General features: G+C 40.6%; 1 protein-coding gene across 5 annotated transcripts in view; it reads left to right on the forward strand.

Moving 5' to 3' along the window:
- smtnb (smoothelin b) overlaps positions 1-22807 on the forward strand; it is a 55818-nt gene that overhangs the window by 28683 nt on the left and 4328 nt on the right. For 3 of the 5 annotated variants that reach the window (XM_026939616.3, XM_026939617.3, XM_026939620.3), the window contains 13 exons: positions 1470-1849; positions 2966-3014; positions 3615-4160; positions 8549-8622; positions 16287-16472; positions 16600-16675; positions 16816-16848; positions 18024-18197; positions 19297-19359; positions 19461-19530; positions 19632-19802; positions 20033-20150; positions 20730-20881. In XM_026939616.3, the coding sequence (XP_026795417.2) occupies positions 1470-1849; positions 2966-3014; positions 3615-4160; positions 8549-8622; positions 16287-16472; positions 16600-16675; positions 16816-16848; positions 18024-18197; positions 19297-19359; positions 19461-19530; positions 19632-19802; positions 20033-20150; positions 20730-20881 (2092 nt within the window). The remainder of the gene's footprint in view (positions 1-1469; positions 1850-2965; positions 3015-3614; positions 4161-8548; positions 8623-16286; positions 16473-16599; positions 16676-16815; positions 16849-18023; positions 18198-19296; positions 19360-19460; positions 19531-19631; positions 19803-20032; positions 20151-20729; positions 20882-22807) is intronic. The other 2 variants (XM_026939618.3, XM_026939621.3) reach the window with 1 other exon arrangement.

The following is a 22807-nucleotide window of genomic DNA, read 5'->3' on the forward strand; positions in this document are numbered from 1 at the left end:
CGGAGACGAAACTGCACTTCCTCAGCAGATGTGAAAAGCATCAGGGTAGAGTCCTCTCCTCAGAATGACTGGGATCTGCTCAGACGGTTTATTACCTTAAAGGAGCTTAGTGTCTGGGCTCTTTACTGTCACGGCCGTGTGACCTCATACTCTCCGGCTGTCTGAAACGACAGTGACGGCATATTTACAGGAAGACATATTTTCTTCTTTTAAAAATCGATCTCGATTCTAAAATTACTTTTCATGAAATTTGTCACAATATCTTACTTAATACGGTCTATGTGCTAGTAAGTGACCCTCAAATCATTGAACTGATGAGTCCACCCTTCACATCCTGTGCTTGGTTCCCCATTTCCTGTCTTCCAGCCGAGCGCCCATTTGTGTATACAGTGACAGGAAATGTCTCTATCTCCACCCTCAAACCCCTTTTTTTAAAAAAAAAAACAAAAAAAAAAAAAAACACTTAGCCATTCTCAGGCTTGGGACCCGTTTACTTCCTGTGTGTGGGCCTCTGTTTGCTAAAACCTTTAATTTTATTTTTTCTTCCCCCCCCGTGCTTTCTTTAACTAAGCCTCAAAAAAAAAAAAGCTTTCAAATGCCAAACCATGGAAGCCCCTGCGTGACTGGTTTGCATTTAAAACGTTTGTTTTTGTGCCCCGGTTTCAGACTGTGCATTAAGGCTGCGGGCGTGTGTGCGCTGACCACACTGCAGTTTTGTGAGAAGGATACGAGGAAGCTTTTCTCACCCTTTACCACAAACTTTAGTATCCATCTGAGACTGGATCAGGCAGTTACCACTCGCCTCCAACTGGCTTCATGAGTCAGAGGAACGTGTGAGCGAATTCGCTCCAATTAAGGAACATCTTTAAAATCATGGAAAACCTTTAAAATGGTTGCCTACAAAAAGAACAGAGAGGCTTACGAAGCACAATCTATGCCCAAACACATGTCTCTGCTTTTCTCACTCGGATGGATTGTGTGCAGATTGGAGCGTTACCTTGTAAAATAGATGACAGTCTGGAGTGTGATGTGGTGTAAACACGTGAAAGTGGTCGAAGCTGCAGTCGAGTTAAAAACGCAGCAGACTGTCAGAAAATCAGAGCCAAACTGATTAATGTTGCGATTATGTGTGAAACTGTTCTGCAAGTGATAATTACTTTGATTATATATTAAATCTATTCACTGACAATAAATTACAAAAATTACAAGCTAGTCACAGCTACAGCTGTATTTCTTTTGGCTCAGTTATACATGACTCAAACTGAAGGAAAGCTACATTACTAGAGCTTAGCGTTTTATCCACTCTGTTCTAAACTCAAATAGTTGCAGTTTATGACCATATTTTATTCAGATATGCAGCCATGTTTATTTAACTAAGAAAAAGAGATAACTGAGATAACTATCTTGAGGGCTGGCCACAACAATCTGCAGAACACTAAGTACAAATTCCTTTTCTCTGTGTGTTTTAGGCTCTAACTCTGACATGGTGTTAGTGTTAGACCCACTTCAGGAGAAGGTGTCCTGCCCTCTGACCGCCCGCTCCGAGCTCGACTCTGACTCTCCTTCCTCTGATGTCATTCCTCGGTACCGGACCCATTCCAATTCCAGCGCCTCGGCGCACAGTCACGGTTCCCACAACTGCTCCAGAGTGTGCACTTCGGAGCAAGTGGACGAGAGACCTGGTGGATCCTCACTAAGCACCGACACAGAGGCTGATGCTCATGAGAAGATTGTTGAGCAGTGTTTGCCCACAAACGACGGCGAAGACGCACTCGATGGAGCTGTGATCTCCATACAGAGACGACGTGCCATCAAAAAGCCATCGGTCGACAGTGTGCTGAAGCAGAAGGTAACACATGATGGCTAATGAGACTCAGTAAATTACGTGCATTGATGTCGTGGTGGTTCCACTAGGAGGTACTATTCAGCTGCAGGTGAGATTCTTCGGCATTTGCAGCGCTCGGATCTGCCATACACGGATGCTGTGTCCTGGTTTTCATAACAGCCTTGTTTAGGCAACTACCATAAACGTTAGTGTTTTATTGGAATGAGAGACAGCTTTATAGGAGGTCAGTTACCATGCTACGTAAACACACTAGCCTCCAGTTTTCCCCTCTCCAACCTTCTCTCTGTTAAATGCCTCCATAAGCAGTGGATAGAAAAGTCAATGTCAAGGATACCAGGGGAAAATACCCTGCGTGCATGGCAGAGCTTTATCAAGGCTACATAAATATATTTTAATATCATGAACACAATCTCTGGTTTCCTAAGAAACCCTTTAAAGCTTTTTAAAGGTGCAATGGCCAGAATTTTGGTTCTAGCAGTTTAAAGATAAATGACAAAAACCATAGGAATGATTGTTTACTCCTCGACCCCACTTCATGGCTGGTGGAATTCATCCACGTTAACTGCTAACGTTCCGTCGCCACCTTCTACCTGGCGTGTTATGACCAAATACGCTCTAAACACATGAAATACTGACACGCCAAATAACTTAATGGCTTGTTGATGAATGAATGGTTCAGAATGCTCAGGAAGAGCGCAAGATCAGTTTACCGGGATCAGGATCAGGGCCAGGGCGCTTTTAAGCAGTCAAGATGAAGGTGGTATTGAAGGGCCCTAGGGGGAGTGTCTATAACATGATTGACACACAACCAAGACATCCTGCATGCGTGTGTTTTTAAGTGCTTTTGCTCAGGTGTATGATAAATCTGCATTGATCACTGGATTGATTGTGTTCTCCAGATACTTCCACATTAATCGACATTGTAAAAGCAATAAAAATGTTGCACCGATGCACCTTTCAGATTGAACATAACCTGCAAATAGTCACCCCATCACACTACTATACATCTTCATATCATGGAGAATGCTAGCATAGTTCCTGCTTCAGGCAATAATTACATTGATGTTTGTGTCTATATTATATGAAGTTAACATATTGATTGCTGTGTTTTCTCCATAGGACACGTCCAGCACTAACAATCCGCTGTTTCCTGTTAGAAATGATGCAGGTAATTTTAAATGGTTAACATTTGCTCACTAGACACTTTCTCTCCTAACGTGCATATGATTTTGGTATTTGGTATGGATTTAAAAATATAATATTGATGTTTTCACTTTCTTTTGTTACTTTGGCTTTCTGTGCTGCATGCTCTCTTAATGGAATGTAATGAACCCACTAGGACACTAGTCTCCTAGTTTCATGATTAAGGAGGAGGACAGAAAAAAAAAAGGTGTTCCCTGTCTTTACACTATCAAGACGTCCTGCCCTCCCCCTCTGTCTGATGGCTGCATCCCAAATCCCTCGCTTGTGTTCATGACCGAATAGGGCAATGACAGCATGTATGCGCTTAGGGACCCAGTTCATTGCGAGTTTGTAATGTGCGTTTTTTTCCCCCTTTTATTTCCTTATGACTTTGAAGAGAAGGATCCTCTATCAGCTTCATAGCATATAGCTGTTCTGATCCATGTTTGTCCTCTCATCTTTTTTTTTTTTTTTAAATAGTTTTTCTTTCTGCTCTTTGGCTACTGTGTGGGAGCGGTGAGTGTGACAGAAAAGAATGTCCTTCCTATTAGACTTTCCACACATTTCATGTTTTCTTTCTTTCCAGCATTTGCAAACAAAACGCCATCCTATCATTCATCATTCAGCCGAGGGGGTTCAGTCCGTGACCGAGTGCGCAAATTTACAGAACCTGCAGCAGTTTCCACTGAGAACAGGAGTGTGCAGAGAAGCATCAACAGAGGAACCTCCTCTGCTCTCTCAGTCGGTGCATCGCTGCCTGCTCCAGCCCACTCCGAGCCCAAACATAACTCTCAGGACATCTCTTCATCCATTCCTTCCTTCTCACTGTCCACCTCTCCAGACAGAGGAGTAAACCTTGACCAATCACAGCGCGCAGTAGGCGGGCCGCAGAGTACTACTGAAAATGTCAGGAGTGCTTCTTGCAGCTCAGAGGAGGACGAGACTCCCAGGGGAACAGCATCTTCAGACACACAGGAAGTCCAGGGAGATCTTCAGTCCAACATGAAGGCCTTCCTGACCATCGAGATCAAAGACGGCAGAACCTCAACTACTCAGACTTCATCATCTTCATCCATGTCAATGTCCAAAGCAATGCCACGAATCCTCACTGGTTCTGCTGCACAGAGATCAGGTAGGATTTGATCAGCTCTCTGAGAATATCTACTGATTAGAAGACGCAATACAGCACATGCTAGAGTGCATGCATGATGATCGGTACTGATGTGTTTGAGGCTACAGACCTCTGGGAACCTTTCTTAACTGGTGCAGTATGCTGACACATTGGAATAAAATGCAGTTCGTATTTAGTTCAGAACTAAAAACTGCTTTTTCCTCCAATGTGAGTGCCCAGTCCAGGATTATATAATTTAACTCCAAAGTATTAACGATTGCATTGATGAAAATGAGTGAATACTTAAATTCCTTGCGAGGAGAAGACTCCACATCTTCTGATAACATCGCAGTTTTCACATCACTGTTTGTGTTAAAAATAAAACAAAATAAAAAAATTGTCAGTTTATTTATTCAGCTATTAAAAGTAGTTCTTGATGACCAGCAGAATGCATGCTTGGGTGATGTGTGTAGTGCAGCAGGCGGTTAGTAGCGAACACTAGTTTGTCACTCCATCAAATATATGAAGCAACTGTATCATGGTAAAAAATACTTTATTAAAGTCAATAGGGAATTGTTTTAATCTGGCTGGTGAAAAAAGAGCCTGCTATCTAACTATCTACTATCTAACGTAGTACGAATAAATACAATAATAACCCAGACACACAATCTGCTTGTTCCAGGAGTCCACATATGCTGCTATTATAGGCTTGTGCTATTGCTTTATAGTGCTTTTTGCATTAGAATTAATATTCAGCTCAATTTTAATAAACATCTACCCATACTTATCAAAACCCATAGAAATTAGTAAGCTAAAAGTCATTTTAATCCTGGTATACAATTTGGACACCTTATTCCACAGACATTCTTTATTCTGAATCTACTTTGTGTACATTTTTTTTTTCCCCCACGAGCACGTCATTCTAGATAGCACAAATTTAGATATCTGATCTTCTGATTCTCCTGCCATCACCTGGAATGGACACACATTAGCACTCGTTTCTTTTTTGCACCATGAAGGTTCTTAGCTACTAATGTAATCGGCAGTGAGGGGGGAAAAAAAAAACAGTTGGAACTACCATAACTGCTTGACCTGTTAAATTGAAGGATCTTTGTTTCATTGCTAAAGCCGAATAATTGGAGAGCTGAACAGATATCCCTTTTCTTCTTTTTTTATATGGATTTCTTTTAACGTCTAATGAAAATACGCAGCGTAATGGATTTACCAGTCTGTCACAGAGAAGAGTGGATCGGTTAAATGGAATGCAGTGCTGAGGTGCATTACTTAGCAAAACTATGCATTATGCTATTTGGCAGCCATTTTGGAAATCATGCCGTATACCATATGAACATTTCTATATAGTTGAATAATGGTAGAAAAACCATTTGTTAAAATGACAAATTGTTCAGTAATTACTGTGCTACATAGTATATCACTTATCGTGTCAGTACTTTTTTCTCCCCTACTTGGCTATTTAAAGCATTTCTGCCTCGTTCACTTAGGAACGGTGTTGGATTGGTCTGTCGCTCACTGCAGATTAAGAAGGTACATATTTACTGTTAAAGATTAAACATTGAGAGCGAATGATGTCCTCACTGTTAACAGTCATGGGGGAAACGCAGCACTAAAAGCTTTACTTTACAATCCGCTAATTAAAGGTTACTGCTTACCAGCTGTGAGAAGGCCAACCAGATAAGACCCGGTCTCTGTAATCACAAGAAAGCTAGCACTCAGTGCGCGCACACACACACACACACACTTTCTTTCTCTCAGGGTGTGTATTTTTGTGTGTGTCACTGTGCCACAGCTCTATCTTCCTTTTTTGGAAGCACTTCGCTCATCCTCGCATCAGAAGCGGTCCGGGCATATTTGAAAGCCTCCATGTTTCCATTCTGTCATTTATCTCGCACTTTTACTCAAAGCATTAACCAGCAGGAGAGGAGAGCTCCTCTGGAGACGTGATGGCCGACGGCAGCTGGGATCAAAATCACCACCTTGAGCCAGAGCCAAGATTAGAACATTAACCATCGCTGTCAAGCTCTTTTCCCTGTAGATGGAAAATAGATCTAGTCTAAATTGCTGTCCTTTAGGTAGCATCATAAGGCGCTGCGGTGTTATGGATATTCAATTCCGTACTTCAGCACTTTTATAACTTCAGGAATGGGTTTTACACAGAAGTCTGATTGCTACTGAATTTTTTACAGCAATAACAGCTTTACCACTTGTGTTAATGTTAATAAATGAGGTTTTACTCTGTAATTAGTTTCTATTTTCTGAAGTTAATTCTTATTCTAACTTAGCCCTTAATAGCTTCCTGAAGATGTGCTGATTTTCGAGAGAGGACTGTTCTTACTAAGCGTTTGAGTAGGAGTAAGCCACTGGGACTTTATATTGCTTTTAAGGGAAAAATCCACCCTGAATGACTTCTTTAGAAGTCGTATGTGATCTTTTAATGGCTTCCAAGATTTATTATATAATGAAATTCTGAGTTTTCAGTTTAAACCTCACTGAGTTTTCATCAACATGTTGGTCTGTTTTCACTTTCATCGGTTTCCTCTACATTACCCACAATGCCGTTTGACTACACACTGATAGTGGTGCAGTAGATTTGAGCCCTTGCTATATATCTACATAAAGGGAGCGATGCAGCGGTGCTTTAGTCCTTTACTCTGTCCGGCTCTCTCACCTCCTCATCTGTACACTCTGCTCAAACAGATCAACTTAAAAATAGCTTCAACTATCATGTTAATACTGCCGTCAATGCCATCGCGCTCGTTATCTCGTAGATCGCTAACTAGTCGAGCCTAGCGTCTGCCGTAACTCAGCATACAGCTGCACTGAATTCTGGGACTTTGAGTTCAGCCTTTGCTGTTTCCACTGTTTCTGTATTGGATTTCACAGTAATATGACATTGCCCGTCTCTGAAAAGTGAGAAAAGAAACTCTTAATCTTTTATTTTTCATTAGGAGCCAACAGTGAAACCTGACCGTTATTCTTTATGTTTGAGATCGTTGAACATATTTCTCTTATTAAATGCCATTGTAACTGTGGTAGCAATGTTACAGTCATGAACTTCTCACAGGAACTACGAAAATACAGCACCAACCAATAAATTAGCCTCAGAATCACCACAAAAGCACAAATATTTCAATATATACTTAAAACATGACAGCTGAGAACCTTTGAATCCTTAAGAATATTAGGTTAGGTTTGTCTTTGTCTTTCATTTCATTACTGGATAATCCTCCAATATGATTATAAAATATGAGTGCTGGATATTGTGTTTTTGTGACTTACTTATCTCCTAGATTTACAACTCTGAGTGGTGCCAGTGTGATGGATTACATAACTGAATAATGGCCATCTTTTCCTTATCCCACGTCATCTCACATCATCCATAAGTCTTAATGTACACAGACAGATGTACATTAAGTCTCTAACTTAAACATTTACCGTATTATCCAAACAGTAAGGCTTTTGTGCTGCGACTTCTATAGCAAAGGCGATGTACATGTTATCAAATTTTGCCTTAGCCTAGTTATGATGGATTATTGTTTATACGGTAGGCGCCTTGTTGCTATAGTTAGAGCAAGGTTATGGGAAGGTTCACTACTGATAATTAGTCACAAAGAGCTGTGATAGCAGAAAATAATATTATTGTAGCAGTGAGCAGGCGAGCAAAATAACAGTAATAATAATAATAATAACCAAACAAACATGTCAGCAGCACAGTGCATAAAATCATGTAGATACGGGTCAAGTGCTTTGGCTAATTTTCACATCATCCATCAGAATGAGGCAAAATGAGATCTGAGTGGCTTTGACTGGGGCATGGCACTTGGTGCCAGATGGCTGGTTTGAGTATTTCAGAAGATGCTGGGATTTTCACACACAACAGTCTCTAGAATTTGCACAGAATGGTGTGGAAAAGCAAAAAAAAAAACTATTTAGCAAAGGGCAGAAACGCCTTGTTGAGAGAGGTCAGAGGAAAATGGCCAAACTGGTTTCAGCTGACAGGAAGGCTACAGTAACCCAAATGATCACTCATTACAACCGTGGTGAGCAGGAAAAGCATCTCAGAACACCAGTGGTGGTCTCAGAACCTTGGAGCAGATGGGGCTACATCAGCAGACCACCACATCAGGTTCCAGCCTTCTGGCACCAACATCCATGCCCCAGAGTCACTGTGGTCACAATTTCCCCCCATTTTGATGTTTGATTATTAAATAAATAATAATGCATATTAAATAAAGCTCTTGATTTGTATTTGCATGATTTTATGCATTGCATCGCTGCCACGTGAGTGGCTGCATGAATGAACAGGTGAACAGTTGTTCCTAATAAAGTGGCCGGTGAGTGTATATGTAGATATCCTTAAATTTTCTTGATTTCTTTTTTTTTTCCTTCAGAGCTAACACTTGGTCTGAGAGCAACGCCATTCAAGCTCAACAACTCCAGCCTCTCGACAGGATCCTCCCTCAAGGTACTGCACAGTTACTGCATTTAATCCATTAGTCTTCTGTAAAAGAACTCTCTCAGTCCTCATGACAGTCTTTCAGAAACAGTCGAGAGAAAGTGAGACCTGCAACAGCGGGTACTGTTTCAATCCATGGCTGCCAAGTGCAGTGCCGACCTGATTTATTTACATTTGACTCGGAATGTCAGTCTTTGCATTTACTCCATCTCCCTTTTGCAAGTTTTTAGACACAGTCGCTTTCTTTCTTTCACTGCCTTGCTCTCACGCTCCTTTTCTCCTCTACTGAGCCCTGTAGGCTAGTGCGGTAATCTTGTTTAGGGATAAGAGTTAATTATCAGGTTAACAGTGGCGGTCTGGACAAACGGAGGATTAATGTCGGAAAATGTGCGAGAGGGAAAGCAGACAAAGACCCAGGAAAGCATTTACTGCCAGAACAATGACATGAACTTTTATATTCTTGAAATCAAGACCCAGGTAAAAATGAACAGTAGAATTATTACTTTAGTAAATATTTATGCCATAAAGACCGATTTTTATGTGACTTGGTTTGAGGATTGATATAATCACAGCTGTTCATATGTTATGACCAATCGAGTATAATAATTGAACCGTGGCAGAGTGATGTGCACGGTACTACACTTGTGCTGTATCTACACACTCTTTAAAGCAGGAGAAACTGCTCCTTGGTCTGTTTGGGTGGTCTTGGACATGATGTGCTTTTCTTTCTTGTGTTTTATGCTTTTGAAACCACATTGATGTGCAGTACAGTTTAGGGAGCAGTGCAGTCCTTTAAATGGCATTATTCAGCCAGCTAAAATTAGAATTAAGCCATAAAATGGACAGAGAAGTCAAAGCAATAGGCATTTTGTACAAACACCCAGAGATTAGGATCTAGAGGATTTTAGTGTGTGACCAGAGGAGTTTGTTTAACAGGCTGAAATTGGACATTTTGAATAAGGTTTCTGGTATTAAAGTCAAAAAGGAAAAGTCTGGATTAGGAATGTAGGGAAGTCCATGTGGCCAGATCTGCTAATACAAGATCTCCTTCACCATCCCACCTTCCTGAAACTGCTTCTGTCTTTATTAGGCGTCCCTGCAAGACATTGTGCTTGTGGCATTTGAAGTTATCCTTTGCTGTCATTACGTGTTGGTAATTCTACATTAGAGAAGAGAAGCTGTTTATCTGACTCACTGTAGTCATATTTACTGCCTGAGTAGACTATGGACCATTCTGTGCTGCACACTGAGCCATAGAGTGATGTCTTGTTTTTGTCTTTATTTGCTTAATGAAACATTTCTATTGATTACTCATAACCAGCAGCGTTGAGCAGAGTCGATTTGGCCATCTTTGCTCTTATGTTTCTTTTGGCCCAGTGAACATTATAGATTGTTGTGATGCTGATGAGCCTTTCTGAAAGCTAGATGTAACAATAAATTCATAATAAATTGACAAATTCAGTTGTTTACTGAAATATATTAAATGAACATTAGTGAAAGTGTTTCTTCTGACTTTCTAATCTTTGAGTAGTCTCTCTAGCCAGCCTTTTCACTAATCCTCAGCAGTCTGGTACGTCTCGGTAATAAACGAGGCCAGATTTCACAGCGAGAGAGTATTAGACTGCCATTGCACACAATCAACTGCCACTGACCTGATATTGCAGTTCTCATTTACTCACCACTAACTGCTTCAAAATGTTTTTCAAACCAGTCACTCTAGCTTGTGCCAAAAAGCTCAGTGTGTCACTGCTGAAAAGCGAGTGGTGTACTCAAGTGCCACTAGACAGTCAGATTGCAGTCTGCAGGATCCTGAGGCTTGTGCAGCTCGCAGTTCAGGGAGAACATGCGCTGCTGCGTGAGCTTTATGTAGCGATTGTTAATAAACTGGGTGTCATCATGTCTTCCGTCCTAGCTCAGGTTACACGTGTGTGTGCCATGCATGAAGTACATCTGACGTGCTGCCACTATTAAATCATTCCTAAGAAAAACAAACCTTTAATTTTAGTTGTGACTTTTTTTTCTATTTTGTTAATGAGTTACACTAAGAACATTCTCTACCTGCCTTGTAGCTAATTTTGTCAGCTCATTTCCTGGCTCCTCTTCCTTTATGCAAAGTTTCTGCATGGTTGAAGCCTTTTTTTGAGTTATGGCTGTTATTATTAGATGCCCTGCTGTCAGTAATGGCCAGATGTATTGCTGTCAGTGCCCAGAGGCATTGTTAGTCCACTGACAGCTGTCTGATAAATGTTCCTGTCCTGTACATGTATTCTGTCATGCTGTTAGTGCAAACCTTGCCTTTGAAAATTCACATTGTTATTAATATAAGCGTATAACGTCCACAACAATAGGTGTGGCTGCATCTATTCATCTATAGAAAAAGAGAATCCGAATGAGCAAATACCTTTTATTATTTAAGGGATATTCACAAATGCTTGAATTGCTTGAAGAAGTTAAATTTAGTCTATTAAATTTTAAGTTTTGTTGAACTTGGATGTCTTGAAGCACTTTTCCCAAAATTTAATACACTTTGAATTCATTAATAGATTAATATGATCTGATTCTCTCTAACACTAACTCTAGTTTGCCGTTCTTCTTGTTTTTTTTTTTGTTGTTTTTTTTTTTGCTGCACTGGTGGTAAAATGTTGGCAGAGTTGCCAGTCTTCGGATGATTCATTACTATTCCGAGTGCTCTGATTTTGGAGACTATGGTTTGGTAAAATCCCAGAGCCTTAAATATATGGGTTTAAATAGAGAATTATTTATATTATTGTAGTGTGCAACCCTATGTTCAAATAGCTCAGTGCATCAGCTGGGGTGCTATTTTATATATTTAAAAATATGCCATTTTCACGAGTACTGAAATGCCAACCCACTTTGGTTATGGCATGAAATGTCACCTATTGTGGAATATAGTATATGACATTTTTGTGGAAGGATATGAAGATATATTCAAGCACAAATTTTGCTAGGGAGCCAAATGATAATCTATCACTAAACTGCATTGGAGTTGATTGAAATGTAGACTTTCCACTGAAAGGGAGAGTGCTGGCAGGTTCGAATAACAAGTTAATGTGTTTTCCTTTTACCCGAAATATTCTGGGACTCCATCAAAGATCATCCTGTGCTCTTAGTACACCACTGGAAAAATCTGCTTCTCTTTCAGAATTCTATAGGATGCAAGAGGCGCAGCGGAAAAGCGACGTCGCTGGGCGTCTAAGAGAGTGTAAATGGCGGTGGGGTCGGGTTGAGAAGGTTTTTGTTACTTTCTCCTCAGTCAGTCAGAGCAGCACCAGTTGTGCATGCTCACGGATGCAGAAGAGGGCAGTTAGCGCTTTCCTCAATGTGTGTTCAGCTGCCATTTGACGAAGCATGAGCAGAGTTCCAAAAAAATAAAACAAAATTATATTGAACACATTTTTTTCTGTAATTCTGTATTTATATCAAGAGATTGATTATGATCTATAACAGTCATCACATTCAACTAGAAAGGCCTTTCAGTTTATTTAACATTTGCACACACTTCATTTAATGTGTGTTACTGAAAAAGAATCACTGTTCACCGATTGCCCCACGGCTGCCTGTTGTCTGCTGGAAGAGGTGTGAAGGGCAAGAGCTCTAAATAGACACTAGTAGAGGCTGAAGGGGTGTTTATACACTAGAATAATGGAATGACTGGTGATAAATAGACCTGGCTGTGGCACCTGAACTAGAGGGGGTGCCCTGGGCCTTTGCAGCCATGGTGACTGCATTCCGGGCCTGGTTATTGGCTCTCCTGTTCTGACCAGCTGAAGAGAAGACTTCAGCTGGTGTGTGTGTGTGTGTGTGTGTGTGTGTGTGTGTGTGTGTGTGTGTGTGTGTGTGTGTGTGGGGTGGGGATATAAAGAGCTGGGATTGTCCCAGCAAACTCAGTAGCTTCTGCAGTGTCAGTGAAAGGTTTCATCTTTTGTTTACTTTGACATTTCAATTAATTGTTTCTGGAATTGGAAGAATCCTTCAGAAGTCCAGGCTCGTGTGTGTTGGTAACTCGCAAATATCTTCAAACTTCACCATGCCTGGTGTCGACCTGGACCTCATGGCAACCTCAGAAGACCAGATAGCACCTCTCACTAGCCTGGATGGCGAGTGTGCAGAGTCTGGACTGGAGGCAGTGATCGGAGATCTTTTTGCTGATTCTCTGGTTGATGACCCTGCAGACCAGGAAGGAAGAAGTGCTGATGATGAAGTGTGCAGACTAGAGCTCACTCTCCAATGTGCCGTGCAAGAGATCCACTGCGATCTAAAGGCATTCAGCGAGCACATCAATGCACGTCTTGAAGAAGCCGCAGCTCAGGTTGCCCCAGCTATTGAAGCTATTGCTACCTTGCAAGAGGAGAATCTAAGATTACAGCTCCAGCAGGAGACACTCGCCAGGCAGATAGAGGCCCTGTGTCATGCTCTCGGGCTTGCAGCACCTCAACTTCAACAAAATCAAGATGCTGAACCTCTAAACAAAGTGCATTCTGAGAGCAGCCCTGAGCCCGTTCCACATCCACCTGCCTTTGCCCTCCGACGCTCTTCCTCCACATCTTCGCAGACCGGTTGCTTCTCCCGTAGCAACAGCATGGTATACTTTAGGATTTTTTCCTTTTTGCAAAATTGTGCTCCAGCTTGTAGCCAGACTTGCATTTATGTGCATCATCATGGCTTATTTAGGCACGTTGAAGAGATTCAAGGGAGTTGAATTATTGTTCTGTTTTTATTTGTAAATTTTTTTCATGGAGTCTAATTATTGGCTTGATATTTGTTTATACAAAGACAACACTGATAAGGCCACTTTTCAAGTATGTAACAATGCAATATAGTGCACTTATGTAGCTTAAGGGACCGCACATTTACACTAGCCACATAGTCCAAAAAAAGATTGAGTGCTATCCGTAGATAAGAGCAGCTGTCACAGTGAGGGTTAACCTCTGTGCCCTCTTTTCATGCATACTCCTTTTACTGTCCAAGTTCCATACCACTGGGGTCTACAGCTTCATCCTGCACAGCGCTTAGTCCTGCACAATCCTTTAATCTGAACTGTGGCCAGCATGCCTAATTCAGCCCCAAATGCCAAATTCAGCACCAAAAGGATTTTAGCCTAGCCAGTGACCTGAGTATTTTTTTTTTTTTGTGGTAGTTTGCAGTATTGACCAGTAGCAGTACATTTTCTAGCACTGGGACCTGGTGCAGTGTGTGTGTGTCAAGCCTGGATCAGCTTTGCACTTTACAATATTAGAAGAGAAAAAAAATCACCTAGCCTAAAAGCTTTGGACAAATGTAGAGCACGTTTTTGTCTTTAACATGAACGATAATCTCAAAACTGAGATTGCTGCTTGCATTCTGCGGTAAGAAAATTTACCTGATCATAAAGGGATTTCTGAATAATGTATTTGACCTTACAGCATAAAACAGAAGTGATGAACACAATGATTTGTCAACACCTGTGGCACAGTTTCTGTAGGCCAGCTTTCTAACCAGTCCAGATAGATTCAAAACTGTCCACTGAAAATAAGCAAAGGTTTAAGGTTTTTTTTTTTTTTTTTTTTTTTTTTTTTTTTTAAACATTAAATGATATACAGCTTATCTGAAAATGAAGCCCTAATTAAAGGTAGTAATTAACCTTTTATTTATATATATATATATATATATATATATATATATATATATATATATATATATATATAGATGTATATATATATAGATGTATATGCAATTAAGTGAAAAGTCGTTTGATCGTTATAAAAACCTACTGTATATAAGAAAAGAATAGACCGGACTTCACTGGTATGAATTCATTTTGAACTTAAGTAAGCACAAGTGTCTTTTTAAACAGCCAGCTCTTACATCATATGTCCGGGAGTCTCTACACAGACACTTCATTCAGTTAAAAGCTTATTTTGTCTTTGCCAAGACTTTGTATATAAGATTTTTTTCTACAGCAAGACTCGAGCTATTTTTACTTTGTTGTTTGGACCTGTCATCATGTCATTGTGTCACTTGTTGGATGTGTGTCCACTGAGACGGCAGTGTTATAGCAGAGGACAAAAAAACCCCAGCACATCCTGTAGTTATACGGCTGGAGACGTTTCTCAGCACCCGGTCAAAATCTAGCCAGTACTAGTGCAGAGCCTTGCTGACTTTTTGACCACTTTAAATAAATTGGCATGAATATTCTATAGCACGTGTGCTTATGGAAAGAAAAATCTGTTCTGTTTATAGCTGGTCCTCGTCTTCCTGTTCACTTGTCAGCACTGAAGACACTCACCATATCCCGATCCCTTTCTGTTCATTTCTCTCTCTCTCTCTCTCTCTCTCTCTCTCTCTCTCTCTCTCTCTCTAACTCACACACACACTCACATCCTGACACACACGCACACGCACATAGAATTGTTCGTTTATTAGCTAATAAACAAGCCTAATAACCTCACAGTTCATTGTGTGTTTACAGCTTGAGCTGAGTTGTCTAACTTTATTGTAGTTAAGTGGTTGTTAAACGGCAACATCTGGTGAAAGACACCGTTTAGGATGTTGTGTAGTGTTTGGTACAGCCATTTATAGTGTTGTCCAAATACTCAGTGGACAAATGTGATATGATATTTGATATTATATGATATTCACTGGATATTTCATTGTAAAGCCAGTGTACAAACAATGTACGTTTGATGTTAATGTTATTTAGCTATTAAGATGGTAAAATTTTAAAACTTTACTACATTTTCATCCTTATCAGTATAATTTATTTTTCTAAACATTGATTGTTTGTTTAAATGCAACACAGTACTGTTCTGCTGGCAGTTTGTTAGCAATCCTATATATTGTGACATATCATGTATCATAGAAATGTTTTTAAGTATCATGATATGATATTTGTGTCACATCGCCTATGTCTGTTATTAACACTATTAATGATGAATGTGTTACTGTGGTATGTTTATCGCTCGACTTAAGAGTAGCTGTACCATGCAATGTTTGCTTTAGCTCCTCCCAGTTAGGACTACTTTAGTGTCATTTCTCAGTAAATTATAATAAATGATATTTTGAGAATATCTATTATGAACAAACCCAAACCATTTCAGTGCCCGTTGTTCCCGTGCATAGACTGACCTGCTCAAACCGTATCGGTCACCTCGTATCACGAACAGCTCACTTGGTGATTATCAACCCTCAGCTTGTAAAGCACGCTTCATCCCACCTGGCAGGACAGGGAGTTCCGGGTCGATTCGGAGAGCTTAGTGAGAGAGAACTGGAGTACGAGGGCAGGCATGTGGGCTGGTCATTCTCCCAGGAACATTCGCAGAAATCAGCAAGCTCTCATGCCTGTCTAAATGTCAGCCTGCTTCCATGGCCTTTATGTAAACACAGCTGGGAGGATGGATGACATACAGGCGCAATCTCCATAGACCCTACACACACACACACACACACACACACACACACACACACACACACACACACACACACATTTTTTTTTTTAATCCCCTTTTCTTTACTTGGTTTATTCTTTCAGGCACTCATTAATTATTCCCCTTGAAAGTTGTTCATAACCTGCCACTTCTGTAAATTACCCAGAAATTATATATTTAAAATAAAATAAAATAAATCCATAGGCTGTGATATGATAAGCATTTCTTTTCTGACCCTGTCCCTCGCAGATGGAAACAGAGCCTGTGTTTTCAGTCGAACCTGCTCTCCAGAAGGCCAGCGAGGCTCCACTCGTCCAGAACGGTTCATCAGTATCCCAGCTGAAAAGAGACACACACAGCGTCACCAGCAGCAGTGGCTCACTCACCTCTGAACAGCTCGAGGCCATTGAGGATGAGGAAATCCTGGACAAAATGGTATTGTGAACACCATAACATTGTTTATGTAAAAGACGTGACCATGCATGACATTTATTACATGAATGAATTGACTAGTCCAGGATGGTGTTCACTCTGATTTGATTTGATTTTTTTGCCGTAATAGCTTGATGACTCCAAAGATTTTGAGGAGAGAAAAATGATTAGAGCAGCCATGAGAGAGCTCCGAAAGAAAAAAAGAGGTAAAAAAAAAAAATCTCTGTTGCTCTCCCCCCTCTCTCTCACTCTCACCCTCACTCTCCATATCTTTCTTCATGATCTCTCTACGTTCCTGACTTTTTGTTTGAGTTCGCCATCATTCATTTCCTTTTTCTGCCTGTAGAGGCCAGGTTGGGATGTTCACAGGAGGAGCTCGGTAGGATCTGGGATCACGAGTTTGTGTGTGTTGGGGGGTTTGTTACTGTGTGCATGTGCCTGCAGTGTGTTTGCTCATTTGGCATCTGTGTTTAAACAGTGAAGCAATGCTGTTAAAATTGCAACTGCATGACCAATGTGTTCATTTATCATACGAAAGTTTTAGAGTGTTTACTTAACACAGTGTTTTGCTCTGTGTGTGTGTGTGTGTGTGTGTGTTCTCTGTATCCACACAGTGGTAGAATTCTGACAGACTACCAAAGAAGCTGTGTGGTCTTAGAAATTGAAATCTCATTAAAATCACACTTATAAGTAAGGAATAAAACCTTTGGTGATGTGCTGTAATAGGAAAATAATCAATAATGGGGTGGTGTGATGGGGCCCGATGTGAAGAGGAGTTACCGTCTAGCTACCACCTTGAAACTGTCTATTTTCACATGACACCACATCCCAAAGTGTTTTATTCCTTTTACACCACAGCAATTTGCCAACACCAACAATTATTCATTTATTTAAGAACAGCATCGTTTGATCGTTATAACTTCCATCATAGCAGCTATGAACAGTCGTTCCTTCACCAGCAACTTTGCCTTCAACACCTTTTGACCAATCAGATTCGAGAATTGAAATGCGCTGTGGTCCTGGTTAAATTTCTCAGACTGCCTGGATTTCTTACTTTATTTTTATAAACTTAATGATTAATTAGTGATGGTCAGCTTCCCTTGAAGAAGTCATGGCATCTCTCCGCCTCAGCAGAAGGCAGATCGTAGTCTTTTAGTTTTCTTCAGTCTCTAAGATGAGTCGTAGGGGTGGTTTAAGCCATGAACCCTCACTCTAGACTCTGCTGTTTATAACAAACGTTTATTTTGATTGTAGTTTTCCTTTAACTAATAAGATTGTTTCAGTTTGCTGGTTTCACCAAGATATTAATTGCATTAGAGCTGTGTTTCAGTTCTGCCTCATACACTTGATAGCGTGTGGATGTTTTGGAGATGATGTGTGACTCGTGCTTTCGAGGTTTCAGGTCATTCACCGCTTGGTTTAAGGGATTCTACATAAAAACGGTCCAGTGAATGTGTCTGACACTTTATCACATATTTCTTCACTCATCCTCGCATCTCGTCTCTCTCCTGTCTGCAATATCTTTACACTCTTCCCACTCTTTCTTCCGCTCAGACCAACGGGAGAAGGAGAGGGATCTGCGTCTGCAGGAACTGCGGCAGCAGAGAGAGGAGAGAGCACCGAAGAATCGGCCAGGTGCAGGAGAGGTGGTGATGAAGAAAATCGAGAAGTCAGCCGATGGCTCCACCGTCAGCGAGGTCACTAAGACCAACCGCTTCGCACAATCAGGTGCACGATTTCATCAGCATAATTATAGCTGTCTAAGTTTTCTTCCAGTATTACAATATATTTTAGTGTGTTTTCACACTGAAGTCCATACACAGGATGAATTCTGGGCTTGGGGGGAGGGTGTCCTCATCACAGGTATTTTCTACACTTAAAGATGATTACTGAGCTGCAGTTTGCTCTGTTTTATACCTTACCTCTGCTGTTGGTGTGCAAATTTGGTGGAGATGATGGATACACAACTTCTATTTATGTTTATTTATGCCAAAATTTCAGACTCTGATTGATATGAAGGTGTTGATTAAAATCACAAATCACAGCTTATAAAAATTTACACACGGACTTGTATGGTGGATGCGCTACATGAATGGATTCAATGTTAAATCTGTAATTTTAAGTTTTCTGAACCGGGAAAGTCTTCAGGACAGTGGGTTTTGTGGACATTTTTTTGTCTCAGTAACTTATTTTTAATAAAGAAAAACATCTTGCTGTGGAATTAATTAACTAAGGAATAAAACAGGACAGGACGGGACATGCTTTTATAGGAAAATAATCAGCTTCCACATTGCACCACTATATCACTGATTTTTTTATTTTTTTTATTTTTTTTTTTTATTATTTTTTTTATCTCATCATGTTTTATTTCTTAATTAATTAATATATTATATATTTTATGTGTCTATACTTTTGCCCAACGCTGGTCAGTTGTTTAGGGTAAACTGCTGTTATGTACAAAATATAGTCGCATGTTTCGAATGCGTTCTTCGCCTTCAGGAAGAAATTTCATCTCCTTTGCAAACCACAATACACTGCAAACTCGCCACCATTATGAAACATGAAACTTGAAACATGAAGTAAAGTGACAAGTTCAGGTTACTTCCTGTCAACTGAACACATGTACCGAGCCCTGAGTGGAAATATCTTTGGGTCTGGAGGGGAAAAAAAGCACAGGCGGGAAAACAGCAGAAACAAAATCATGTTTGATGCTTAAGAAAAGCGTGCTTAGTGTGGTCTGTAACAATACTACTAAATATCTATTGTTTTTAATTAAATCTGTTATCTCTGTGTGTGTGTGTGTGTGTGTGTGTGTGTGTGTGTGTAGGTGATGGCAGCAGGATGACCCGCAGCACCATCATGGAAACCACTTACACACAGAAGTCTGACAGTGAGTTGTTTGTTTCCATCTATACTTTAAGAATTTAAGAATTTTCAGCATGCTGTCGATCTCGTCCTGAAACCCCTTTAACATTTCTGCTTCGGTTTCAGGAGGCACCATGCAGACGAAGTCCTTCAGCTACTCCTCGTCTTCCTCCAGTACAAGCAAGAAGATCGGAAGGTCAGCTAAGACCTCATGCAGATCCATCTGAACATTTACGACTACATGAACTCTGATGTTTCAGTCAAAATGATTGATAGTGAATGACATTTTTCTCTCAGCGTGTTTGATCGTGAGGACGACAACTCGCGTAGCGGAGGCAGCTTGGCGGCGCTGGAGCGCAGACAAGCGGAGCGTAAAAAGGAACTCATGAGGGCTCAGACGATGCCTAAAACCTCCGCCTCACAGGCCCGGAAAGCCATGATCGAGAAGCTTGAGAAGGATGGTGGAGGGTGAGCTGCATCTCTCTCTCTCTCCTTCTCTCTCTCTCTCTCTCTCTCTCTCTCTCTATTGCTCTCTCTCTCTTTTTCAAATAATTAGTTATTCGATGTTGAGTTTTAGCTCATTATTTAACCTTTTTCCCTCTCAGAATTATATTAAACATGTATAAAGAAACAGATGTGTAAATTATTTGATGTCATTTTGAAATTGTGTTTTTGTGAAATTTTGTTGCTCTGTGCAGCAACTCGCCAGGTGCACAGGTGAAGGTCCAGCGCTCCACTAGCTTCGGCGTTCCCAACGCTAACTCCATTAAACAGATGCTGCTGGACTGGTGCAGAGCGAAGACCCGCGGCTATGATGTGAGGAACTCGTAAATGTTCTCAAGCACTTTTGTCACTAAACCTTTCTTTCTTCTATAGTGGTTTGGTAGAGCTGTTTTATACCACAGCACAAGTTTAGAATGTAATTGGTCAGAAGGAGTTGACTAATTTTATTTGTAATGAATACATAAAACTCAATACTTAAATACGCTCTTGTTTCTGTAGAAACAGCTGATTCAAAGGGATGAGCGCTCCACAGAATCTAAGACGAGTAATAAAACAGTTAACAGAGAAAAATGTAGAACTGTTGATATGGTGAAGCTGTTGTTTGTTAAGGAGACATTTATTGTACATTTATGGAAGAAGTCTCCAGTCTCAGTGCTTTGTAACAAGGCAGTATGTTTTCTGCTACTGGACTTTGCTTTCTGGGTTTCTCTGTACCATATCAAGCTGCATTACATAACCTTTAAGAGACAGAACTAAGAGCATCTGGTGAGGATTGTGAGGTTTGTAGCTGCTATAAAGCAAGTGATAACAGGACCTAAATTGTTTTGTGGACATGACTCTCTAAACTCTGTCACTCACTCTAGCTTTTATCCTTTTTCCCCCTCCTTTCAGAACGTGGATATTCAGAACTTCTCCTCCAGCTGGAGTGATGGGATGGCCTTCTGTGCTCTGGTGCACAACTTCTTCCCAGAGGCCTTTGACTACTCCACCCTCAGCCCTAGCAATCGCAGGCAGAACTTCGAGGTGGCCTTTAAAACAGCAGAGTGAGTATGCAGGACCGAGAAAGCCAAATACATAAGTACACATAAGTGTTTTTTTAATGATAAGCACTTTCACCACTACTGCATAATGTTGGGAAACAAACTAAATATTGATTATTGAATAAAATACTTTACACTTGCACATGTGTGTGTATGGAGGCCTGGGAAAACCCTTCAAATAGTGAAAACTATTGACAGCTTGATCAGAGCAAGTAAAAGCCCCAGTGTGGCAAGTAAAAGCTCCAGTGTGCTGAACAATCTCATGTTTTGGTTATCTAGAAACCTCTGACTAGGCAAAAAAGTGATAGCGAACACAATGTAATTACGTACGGAGCTAGATAAGTGCACAGCCAGATCTCTTCTCTCCTCTGCTGATGTGTGTAGTGCGGCAGGTGGTGAGGGTCCAGAACGAGTATGTTATGTTAAACATAACATGCATATCAAATGAAAATTTGTTTTGTCAAAGTCAATAAGGAAAGGAGTCATTTTTTTTTTTCTTTTCTGGTTGTTAAACCTACTTGTCCACCGGACAGCTACTGGGAATATTCTACCCCTGCATTCCCATTTAGCTAACAGTAGTTTAGCTAGTTAGAAGATTTAGATTCAGTAGATTGACTGACTCCTAATCCAGCATGATCTTTGCAGGAAGATAGTCTAGGCAAGGTTGAATAGTAAGTGAAACATTTTCACATTGTTTGGATGAAATATATTTATGGTTTCTTAAAGGTGTAAAGTATGCTATAGGCAGAAAAACTTTTGGCCAAAGTCTGTTTTTTAAAAATTCCTTTTAGCCAGAATTCAGTCCAGTGGTTTTCCCAGCCTGCCATGCATAAGTGCTAATTGGTAAAATTATAGCTAGATTTCCTGTAAATCACTCGTAGTCTGCATCTCCATGATCAGAGTGTGTACCAGTGTGGTTCTTGGTGTCTACAGGGTTCTAAAGGGAAACCATTTCCTGATGGCACTAACCTATAATATTCTAATGCTCTTGAAACTATCCAGCCCTTGTAGTGATCTAATGCTACGTTTATATAAGAACTGAATGAGTACTTCCCTCTCCTCCATCATAACTCCTCACGCCAGTTCCTCATGCCGCAGGGACTTGGCCCTTGGTGTACACTGAAATAAATGGCCAATAATTCATTTCTGCTGATTTGTTTCCGTTTCTCACTGCCCCTCCTCTACGCAGAGCGGTAACAAGTTCTACAGCTCGACTCTTTACTAAACCAGACACATCCAGCTGGACTCTAATGAATAACACAAGATAAGCATTACTTGGCATTGTTTAGTGAATCTCTTGGTTGACTGAATGGGTCGTCAGATCCCCCCTCAAGCTTTCTGTTCTTTTAATAGTTCTCTTGTTAATTCTGCTCTCTTTTCTTTTGCTTGACTTCTATAAGTAGCAGCAGTTACGTTCACCAGCCTTTAATATTCAGTCCCATTGTTGCATGTCTCTGTACCGAGCTTTCAACCACACAGTTTAAGAATCAGATTTCATTGCCTGTAGATGTGAACATGAAATGAGTTGCTCATCAGATACCTTTCTTCTCACTTTGCATTTTGCTTCCTGAACACTTTGTGATCCACATTTATGTCTCGCACTTAGAGGTAAAACAAAGGTGTGAAAGTCACATGTTTCTGCATATCTGTGTCCTGAAAGATGACCTGTCCACAGCTCAAATAACCAAAATAACCAACAAAGTTAAATGGACGTAAACTGACGCTCCATTTGACTTTTTGTTGTGTGTGTGACTATGATCATAGAGCATGAAAGCACATCAAAATGTAAGTCAACACAGATGTAATGTTTGTTCTATTTGTGTGTGTGTGTGTTTTGTTGTGTGTGTTTTTTTCCCTTGTATCTCCTGACTGTCTCCTGTCTCACCCTGAATGTTGGCTGCTCACGGCTCCCACATACCTCCTTTTCTC

This window comes from Pangasianodon hypophthalmus, chromosome 24 (genome assembly GCF_027358585.1).
Source record: "Pangasianodon hypophthalmus isolate fPanHyp1 chromosome 24, fPanHyp1.pri, whole genome shotgun sequence".
NCBI lineage: Eukaryota > Metazoa > Chordata > Actinopteri > Siluriformes > Pangasiidae > Pangasianodon > Pangasianodon hypophthalmus.